The sequence below is a fragment of the Phodopus roborovskii genome, unplaced genomic scaffold (genome assembly GCF_943737965.1).
Source record: "Phodopus roborovskii unplaced genomic scaffold, PHOROB, whole genome shotgun sequence".
Taxonomy (NCBI): Eukaryota; Metazoa; Chordata; class Mammalia; order Rodentia; family Cricetidae; genus Phodopus; species Phodopus roborovskii.
In genome coordinates, this window is record NW_026126636.1 from 12,428,219 (window position 1) to 12,438,898 (window position 10,680).

At 44.4% G+C, this 10,680-nt stretch overlaps 1 protein-coding gene across 1 annotated transcript; it reads right to left on the reverse strand.

The window, feature by feature from the left end:
• Window positions 1-1,492: 1,492 nt before the first annotated feature.
• Cabp5 (calcium binding protein 5) lies at window positions 1,493-10,469 on the reverse strand. Its single transcript, XM_051207639.1, has 6 exons — window positions 10,407-10,469; window positions 8,280-8,310; window positions 7,690-7,833; window positions 5,967-6,076; window positions 4,167-4,314; window positions 1,493-1,518 (listed from the first exon to the last, which is right to left on the reverse strand). Exons 1-6 carry the CDS (start codon window positions 10,467-10,469, stop codon window positions 1,493-1,495), a joined length of 522 nt encoding a protein of 173 aa, XP_051063596.1.
• Between the last annotated feature and the right edge of the window lie 211 nt (window positions 10,470-10,680).

Consider the following 10,680-nt stretch of genomic DNA (forward strand, 5'->3'; position numbering starts at 1 on the left):
TCATTCCACTTTCTCACTTTACTTTCCTCCAGATTATCATTCCCACGAAAGCCAAGTCCATATTTTCAATCTTCATTTTTTAATGTCTATGGATGTTTTGCCTGCACATATGTATGTGCACCACAGAAGCCAGAAAGGGAGCCAGATACACTGCAATTAACATTACAGATGGTTATAAGCCAACATGTGTGTGCTGAGAATTGAACACGGACCCTCTGGAAAAACAGCAGCCAGTGCTCTTAACCACAGCGCCATCTTTCCAGACCCATAGCGGAGTGTTAAGAATCCTCATTTAGGATTTCCCGAGTCTTAACATGCTTTCCTCTGGGTTGAAATGTTTCAATTCAGAGAAAACAGCTACTTAAATACTAAAAGGAAAAAAATGCTAAAATAAATTCAAGTGGTTCCCAGATGGGGACACAACCAGAACAACCACAGGAAAGAGGACTGGGGACATGTATTATTCTTCTCCTTTTACTTTATTTCAGTCATATAAATTGAGGTTATTCGACCAGAGATTAGATGACATATTCTATAGCTCTACCCAATGGACTTCAAAGCAAGAAAAGCTTGGAGGAAGGCATGACACGATGTCATCATCTTGAGTGATAAAGCGGCTGAAGTGTCCAAATCCATGTCAGTGTGTCAGTATGGAGTCCTCGAACCACCAAAGATGGAGACTCACCTGGAGCAGCCCAGGGCAGATCAGCACAGGGGCAGAGGGCTTCTGGGAGTCACATTTCAGTCACCTGGCTGAGCTAGGAATTTAAGGGATCTTGTCTTCTTCCTACCCTCTCCACCCCCTCAATATATTTTACAGGGATTAACTCCCCCCCGGGATCAGCTTGCTCTAAACCTTGATAATCCAGATTAGTGGTTTAGCTCAGTCCCTCTGGGTTATCTCAGGGACATAGGTACTTACAGGGGAGCAATGCACTGTGCTTCTGAGAAACTGGGAAAACTCAACCTTGAATTCCTCCTTCCTGAGGGGCATTTCCAAGCCAAGACTTATCAGGGTTCCTGTTTATAACCCTGTGACTCTCTCTTGCCCAGAGAAGGAAAATGGGGGTTGTTGTTAGAGGAGCCAGGGGGGAAAGCAGGCTGTGAGTGGGACATTTTTGAAAGATTTTTTTTTCTTCCTTCGAGCAGTGAAAAAATTCCCCACACCATATTTTTCCAAGGTAGAAATGGAAGGAGAATCTGCTGGGAAACACAGAATTGGGAAAAGATGTCATAGTCCCTAGAATGTTTGAGTGACAGCTGGATACTAGTGTGATTCACATTTATGTACATAGTCTTCCTTCTAAATTTGCTTTTATGCATGTCTCTGCTCCCAAGAAGCAAAGTAACTGTTGGCAGTTACACCCAGGTCCACACCATGGGTGAAGTCCACTCCCTCCCTCCACCCTTCAAGGGCGCCTGGGAATCCAGTCCTCTATAAGCATTTGACCCATGTTGACAAGGCAGCATGTGTCTGGAGCTTATTACCTCTTCAACGAGACATCATCTTCACAAACTCTGAAAAAGAAAATGTCCTGTGAAGCTCCTCTTAGTAAAACCAACTGGGGTTACTTTGGGGAGCTTTTCCTGTGTTGCAGGCAGTGGCATCAATCTTCAGGAAATCATTTGAACTCTATATGATACAATATCCATAAAACATACTAAAAGTGCTTATAAAATAGAAATTATTAGTTTCATTTGTTTTATCTTTTATTGAAATATATTTTAGATATGAAATTTATGCCATCATTTCTTTCTCTTGTGTGTGGGTATATTCATGTATGTACATGTGGAGACCAGAGGAAGATGCCCAGTGTCATCCTCCAATTCTCCACGTCTCATTCCCTTGAAAATGGGCCCATCACCAAACCTGGGACTCACTAATTGTTGTTGTTTTAATGTATATTTGTGTTTTGCCTGTGTGTATGCCTGTGCACCACATACATACATGCCCAGTGAGAATAGATACCTATCTCTCTGGAACTGGAGCTGTGAACTGCCAGGGGTTCTGGGTCCTCTGGAAGAATGGATAACACTCTTAATCACTGAGCCATCTCCCCAGACTCACCTTATCAATTCTTTATTAAGCTGATGGCCGGGGAACTGCAGTGAACCTCTGATCTCTATCTACCACTGTTCCCCACCAGTTTAATAATTTTTTTCCACATGGCTGCTAGGTATCCAAACTCAGGCAGATACTTTTACCTACTGAGCTATATCTCCAGTCTTTGTTCTATCTTTCGACCTTCCTGGTGCCATCTTATAGAAAAGAAATAGAGGCTAGCAAGGGACCATGGTCTGTTCGAGATCAAGTGGACAGTGAATGGAATGCCCTGAATGAACAGATCGCCCATTACTTTGTCTAGACATAATGCCAGATGAATTTGCTGGCTCTTCCATGTCTTGAGGTCACCGTATCCTTGCTTGTAGTTGGCTAAAATATCCGTCTGATAGCCTCACCTTCACCTCTTCCCTATTTTCACTGAGGCACAGAATATATCTGAGACTAATAAGAGCCAGCAGGCACCCAACGAATTTACTAAGTTCCCATCTGAGGACTTATAGAGCACACATGGCTTTTAAAAAGTCCTCTCTCAGAAGAAGGAATACATGACAGAGAAAGCTGCAGAGACAGCCAAACCAAGCTCATGGAAACTCAAAACTCTGGACTGACAGCTGTGGAGCCTCCGTGAGTCTGAACTAGGCCCTCCATATATAGTAGACAGTTGTGAAGCTTGGGCTATCAGATGGGCCCCTGACAGTAGGACCAGGATCTATCCATCCCTGATACATGAGCTAGCTTGTTAGACCCCATTCCCTATGAGGGGATGCCATGCTCACACTTAACACATGGGGGAGGGGCTTGGTCCTGCCTCAACTTAGTGTGCCAGACTTTATCAACTCCCCACGGAAGCCCTTGCCTGTTGGGAGGAGTGGATGGGGTGGGCTTGCAGGGGGTAAGTGAGAAGGGGTGGGAGGAAGAACTTTGGTTGGAATGTAAAATGAAATTCTAAATAAAAGTTCTTTCTCGATGCCTGGGGAGCTGGATCAATGGATAAGAGTGCTTGCTGCAGAAGCATGAGAAGCTCAGCTTGGACCCCTGGTGCTCACATTAAACACTGCAGTGTGCACCTGTAACAGTGCTGCGGGAGGTGGTAAGAGGAGGGTTGCTGGGGCTTGCAAGTTGCCGGCCTAGCTTCAGGTTCAGAGAGAGCCTCTGTCTAGAGGGAATAAAGTGGAGACTGATAGAACGGGACACCCCAATACACAACTCTGATATCGTACATTGGCCTCACACACAAACACCAGCAAAAGGGAAAGGGGGACAGGAGACTCTCAGCTGTCCTGAAGCATGGTAACAAACACAACGTAAGTTCCACAGAAAAATCAAAGACGCCTGTAAGGCTCACAGTCAGGTTTAATGCACTCAGGCAAGGGAGAGGGGAGATTCTTGGCAAAAGATGATTGACATGTGTCCTTGGGGTGGGATGCATAAGTCTTAGAAGTGCAACAAGTAGACAGGACATGAGTTACAAAGGAAGAGAAGTTGAAGGATGTGCGATAGGAAACATGTTTCCCCAGGATAAACCAATTCACAGCATGGTTGCAGAAGACAGGGCTGGGTGGGCTAAAGAGACATGGACTTGGAGAACAGACTACACATTTTGGCCCCATGCCTGAAGGCAGTAGCTGGGTGCTGGGTACGTTAAACCAGAGAATATCACAATTCAAACTTGAAGTAGCCAACTTATGCCTCCCTCAGACATGATCTCACATACATGTGTACACTAGTACACATACTAGTATTCTAGTTTATAGTTATTATCGGCTTGACACAATCTAGAGTTGTCTGGGAAGAGGAAACCTCAAGAAGAACTGCCCCAACCAGATTTGCCTGTGTGCATAACTGTGAGGCACTGTTTGGCTAATGGATAGAACAGGTCCCAGTCCACTGTGGGCAACATCAATCCCTGGACAGGTGGTTTCTGCATGAGAAAGCTATTTGAGCAAAGGCCAATGAGAGACCTGTTTTATCACAGCAACAGAAATGAAACTGGGACACACCTTCTAATGCAAACTTGGAGAAGGATAAGGAGTGGGTGGCTTGGAGAAGCACGTAGAGAAGGAACGGATGGAGACTCCTGGATTTTTGCCCAGTGTATTACCTTCAAAGTCAACAGTGCCATCTCCATTGATGTCAGCCTCCTGGACCACCTCCGAAATCTCCCTAGGTGTGAGCTTCTCCCCCAGCAGCCTCTGCATGGCCTGCTGCAGCTCGGCCAGTGTGATCTCTCCATCTCCATTGGCATCAAACTAAACAGGAGCAATGAAGCTAGATTAGCTTTAGCGAGGCTAGATTACAGCCTCAGGGAAGGTCAGGGTTCCAGGACGTTCACTGGAGGTTAAGAACCAAACTAAGTATTGAGGACATGTCATCCAATGGAGTGTTGGCTCCTCAAGAACAGGGCTTTCCACCCACCCACCTTTTACATTTTTTTCATTTTTTTTATTTATAGGTCTTCTTTTAAAATTTCATCTACATCATTTTAACATCTTTATTGGTGTGTAACTGATACACAAAGAGCTATGTAGGTATAATGGACACAGCTGGAAAGTTTAGACATACGCATAGATTCATGGAATCATCATCACAACTATTGTGGCAGATATATCCATCATGGCCAGGAGCTTCCTAGTTCTCCTTATCTTTTGTTTGTTTTCTTTGTCTTTAAACAAATCATTACATTGTTTGTGTGTGTGTGTGTGTGTGTGTGTGTGTGTGTGTGTGTGTGTGTGTATGGGTACATGCATGCCATGGTACACCTGTGAAGGTCAGAGGATAACTTGCAGGAATTGGTTCTCTCCTTCCATTGTGTGAGTCCTGGGGAAATGAACTCAGTTCATCAGGCTTGCCAGCAAGTGCCTTTACCCACTGAACTATCTTACTGGCCCCATGAATTTTATTATTATCATATATCACTATATTTTTATAAATTATTATGTGTATCATAATACTATAATTTTATTTAATAGAATATTATAGTTAGTATATTTAATAGAATAATTTTATTTATTCTTTGACAGTTTTATTCAGCCATAACAAAAATTTTAATTATGGCATTTGCAAGTAGGTGGATGGTACTGGAAACTATTGTGTTAAAACAAAATAAGTCAAATGAAGAAAGACAAAAAAAATCAGATATTCTCTCTTATACACGGAACACATATTTAAATTTGAGTATGTATGAGTATGCATGTGTAGTCCATGACACTAGAAAGCAGACAATAAGAGGGGAAGAAGAGAATCTAAGGGAGGGAGGAAGAGGGAAGAGGATAATAGAATACATGTGACATGAAAGCCAAAGAGAGACCAAGGCCTTGCATACACTAAAGCAGTATTCTACTGCAAAACCCTCACTGGGTGATTCTATAGAGGCTCTACCACTGAGCCTTATCTGCAGCCCCTCACTGGGGGATTCTACACAAGTGCTAGACCATTGGGCCACGCCCCCAGATCCTGGAGATCTGGTCCATTTCTTGTTCTGTCCAGCACTTGGTCAACAAACATCTTCCTATCCTACTGCATCTGTACTTGAAGCTTCCTTTCCTAGAACAACTCTGCCATTCTGGAAATATCAGATTCTTCCTTCCTGTTGCAGCAATCAAGATTATAGGCCCCAGCATTTAGGGAACACGGGGTATTGGGTATCATTTGCAATCCTTGATCCTCAGTTTCTTCATATGTACAACGGGAACACATGAGTGCTTACTTTTAATAGTGTATGTCCTGGTCAAATAAGATGACTACATATTGCCAAGTGTTTTGGAAAGTGATTCTCCTTCCCTCTGTGTCTAATCACAACTAGCTGATTTTGGTGGGGCAATACCCATGGTGTAAACTAATAAAACTAGCCCCCTGGGGTCTCCCTCCCCTCTTTCTCAGCATTATAGAGTTATTAACTCACCTCCTTGAAGGCATCTCGCATCTCCTGGACACCAATCATCCCTGCTGTCTCTGCAAGTAATTTGGGGGTCATCAGCTCCACAAAGTCTTCAAAGTCTACACGGCCACCGACTGAGGAAGAAGGAGCATGGTTGGCAAAGATTCCATAGGCTCTGAGCTTCTATCCCACATTCTCCCATTCAAGTCAGAAATAAATCAGCTCCCATCTTCCTGCATGCTAAGGATTTTGACTCTCTTCCTCTTCTCAACCAAGTCAAGCCCTTAGGTTGCTCTAATGTGAACAAACTTATTAGACAAAGGATGTAGGTATACCTGGGTGATCTTCAGCAAATCTCTTTAATTTTAATCATTTTAAACTCTGTGTGTGTGTGTGCACATGAGTGCAATGCTCACAGAGACCAGAAGCAGGCATCGGAGTCCCCTGCAGGTGGAGCTACAGATGGCTATAAGTTGCCCAACAAGGGTGATGGGATCTGAACTTAGGGTCTCTGAAAGAGCAGTAGACGTTCTTAACCAAGGAGTCATCTGGCCAGACTCACTCAGCAAATCTCTTACTGATTTAAGATTTATTCACACCCCATCTATAGATCAATAGAAGAAATGTGGACCAGTCCCTTTCAGGTAAGATGACAGCCATCCCTTTGCATCCCCTGAAAACTGATACTAGGACATCCATGGCATACCAAAGCACGCTGATGCTCAAGTCCCTACCATAAGTGTCGCAATATGTGTATACTGCACATGAAGTCTCCCATATGCTGTAGTCGCCTCTAGATTGTCAGTTATCTGCTACACTGAAATGCTCTGTGAATAATGGCTATGCTGTATTGTTTGGGAAACAAGGAGAGGCAGAAAATATTTAGTACAGACACAGTTCCTTTCTAAATATTTTCTGTTGGCACTTGCTTGAACCTGCAGATATGGAAACAGCAGACAAGGGCCAGAAATATTCCACTGTTCAAAATGACCACAATGAGTAATGAAAGTGGAACTCATGAGCCAGGGAGATGGCTTGGCAGGTAAAAAGTACCAGCTGCCCAGCTTAACAACATCGAGTTTGAGCCCCAGGACCCACATGGTAAAAGGACAGAGCAGACTCCTGCAAATTGTCCTCTGTCACACAGCTGCTGTGACAGTCACATGTACCCCCTCCTCCATCAACACACAAAATATATAAATGCAATTTGAAAATTTAAAGTGGGAAGCTGGACAGGCTTGGCTATTATCCTACAGAGGGCCTGGGTTTAGTTTTTAGACCCCACCTAGCAGCTCATGAGTGTATGTAACCCCAGTTCCAGGGAATCTGATACCCTCTTCTGGCTTCTGCAGGTGCCAGGCACATACTTGGTGCACAGGCAAAAATTCATACACATGATTTTTTAAATCTTTAACATTTTTAATAATAAAAGATGCAACTGGTATCTAGATCTGTGAGGGAGCAGAGAGGGTAAAAGGGAGGCAGGCAGGGAGGGAGGGAGAGAGGGAAACAGGGAGGGAGGGAGACAGGGAGGGAGAACTGGGATCGACATGTAAAATAATAAATTAATTTTTTTTAAAAAATAGTCCTCTTCCTAACCACTTCTAAAGAAGCACAGTCCGAGGTGCCTTCTGGAAGACATTTCTTTCCCCTTAACGAACTTCTTATTTAAAGTGCTACTCTCAACCTGAACACCTGAACTCCCACCCTGTCCTAACTCCAGCATGTCCCAGACCCCTGCCCTCACGGTTCATCCGGATTTGCTGGCCCAACTCAGTCAACTCCATCTCCGTAGGCATGTAACCCATTGTCCTCATGAGATTGCCCAAATCCTTGTAAGAGATGAATCCATCTCGGTCCTTGTCAAATTCAAGAAATGCTTCCCGGAGCTCTAAAAATTAAAGAAGATGAGCTATAGAGCAACTTGAAACAGTCAGTGGTGAAGACTGCTCTCTCTGGAAACTATCAATAAGACATAACTAGAGAGTCTACAAAGAATATGTGTAATGAACTAAATGACTTAAATAAAAAAAGCAGGGATACATAAAGCATGCTAGTGAGAAGATGGCCCCCAAGAGCACTGAAAGAAAAACAGCAATGTTTTTTAAATCACTCTAAAACTTGCATCATTTCTGAGTTTCGCAGACCTGTGCAAATGAGAAGACACACTGTCAACACTTGGGAAACAGAACCCAAAATGACACCAAATGAGCTATGCAAATTGCACTTAGCAGGGAGGAGGGGGAAAGGAATCCTCACATGAAAGGATTTACACAAAAATGGAGGAGGGGACAGCAATGGTAGCTAGCGTGGAAGGGCGTCTGAGCAAGGGGTTACCATCAATCTCGTCCTGTCCCAGTGGTCTCTCCTGAAAGGAACACAACACAAGGAGAGGACATTGGAAAAGTCCCACTTCCCCAAACAAGCCCATTGTTCTATCAAGCTTTCTGGTCCTTCTTAATCTTCCTCCTTCCATCTTCACCTCCCATCCCCAGCTCTTCGCTGACCACCCTTTTCTCCCATCCCCTCTCATTTCCCGTCTCCCATCTTAATCTCTGACTATCAGTCCTAAACATGAGGGAGTTAGAACCTCTTCTCCAGATGATGAAAACGCAATATGCCTCATCTACTGTGTTCAGAGGGATGTCTGTGTTCAGTCCTTTCATTGTGTTTAAACCTCAGGACCATGTTAGTGTGGTAGACTCAAATATTCTAATTTTACTCATGAGAAGCTGAAGAATGGAGATATCAATGAGCCTACCAAAGGTCATGCAGTTCATAAATAGAAATGTAAGCACTTGCCAAGTACTTGTGAGGAGTCAAAGAGCAATTCAAGGCAGTTAGTTCTTTCCTTCTACCATTCTAGGGACAGAACTCAGGTCGTCAGACTTAGAAACAGGTGCCTTTACCTGCTGAACATTCTCACTGGCCCTTATGGATTTATTCTATTGTTTACTGATTGAGAAAGAGTCTCATGTAGCCCAGGCTAGTCTCCAACAATGACTGAACTTTTCTGATCCTCCTGCCTCCATCTCCCAGGCACTGGGATTATAGTAACATCATACAACGCACACTTTATATGGAACTGGGGATTGAACCCAGAGCCTCATATGTATAAGATAAACTCTGCCAGCTAAGATGCATACTCAGCCACTTCATCCTTTTTGTTAACAAAGAAATGGGTTTGCACTGCAATGTTGTCACACGTCTGTATCATTGTCCTCTGCTGTCTTAGGCATCACGACCACATCTAGCATATGTTCCTCTCTTCCCAGTCCATTTCTTCCCTGAAGTAATACCCTCTTCTGCTTTACGGCATGCATACTCTTTAGAGGTCACTCAGAGGTCAGACACGGGGCTAGGACTAGACAGTAGGACTCCTGACTCCCGTGCCAAATTCCTTCTGCTACATCCCACTGATTCCTGCACCTCCATCCTCGTTCCCAGGGTGTGAGAAACAAGTGTTCAGAGTGGTTCATGAAGAGTATTCAGTGTCAGTCTCACATCTGAGAACTGTTCCCTACACATGAGTACGCTTGGTTAGCAGGCGCAGTGCCTGGGAATTTGTTCCTTATCAGCCTTCTAACTGGAGATCTCCTCACTTTGGATTATCTTTCTTCTTTTCTTCCCATACAATCTCTCACCTCCCCTCCTCTCTTCCCTCTCCCCTCCCCTATCTTCCCTTCACTTCCTTTCTCCTGGTTTCTCTTCCCTGCTCTGCCTTGCCCCATCTTGACCCGTGTCCCCTCCTCTTCTCTTCCCTCCCATCTTCTCCCTTCCCTCCCTACTCTCTCCTTTCTTTTCTTCCCCCGTCTGGTGACTTTATAGCCTTGCAATGAAGAACATGTTCCTAAGAAGCAAACAGGACCGAATAAGTAAACAAATACAATTGTGCCACTCATTAACTATATAGACTTAAAACAAAATACTTCATGATTTAACGGTCTGTTTGCTCACTCATAAAACAGGAATGTAATCATACCCAACCTCATGTGATGTTCTGAGGACTGAATGCTATCAAGCATGTAAACCCTTTTGCATAGGACTAGGCACACAGCAAGACTCAGTGAGCAGTAGCTATTGTTAATACCATCATCAGCATCATCAACACCATCACCACCATCAGAAGCAGCAGCACCACCACCATCACTATCACCATTGTCATCACCACCATCAGCAGCACCATCTATTATTATCATCGCCACCATCACAGTATGACTTCCCATATAAAACAATGACGTTAACAGCAATGGCTCCATCCCATCTCCCTTTTATATTTCTCTCACTCCACCCTTTGCTCCTGGCTTCTGATTGCTGCTCTTTGTGCCCACACAGTGCTACCTGGACTCAGTTCATGCTCTCTCCAGCTGCTCCCCTTGATCCTCAGCACTTTCATACCACTTCCCCCGATGCCCCCAGGTCCCCTTGCTCTTCCTGACACCTCCTGCATCATTCCCACCTCACCCGCTGCTTCTCAGCAATGCCTTTCCTCAAGAAGATGCAGGCAGGGCCCATGGGAAACTGCATGGGGGCAGATAAAGTTCACCAAGCTCTGATGTCAAGATGGCCCCTCCTTCCTGCTCCCCCGCAGCAGGCAATCCAACTTCCTGATTGTCTCAGTCCTTTGCCAATTCTTCCTGCCTCTCTTGGCCTCTCCCTCAGTCACTGTGACAGATGTGTGACAGCTCATGGGAAATCTCTAATCAGAAAGTGTAGGGATAGGAGCTCTCCCTACCTC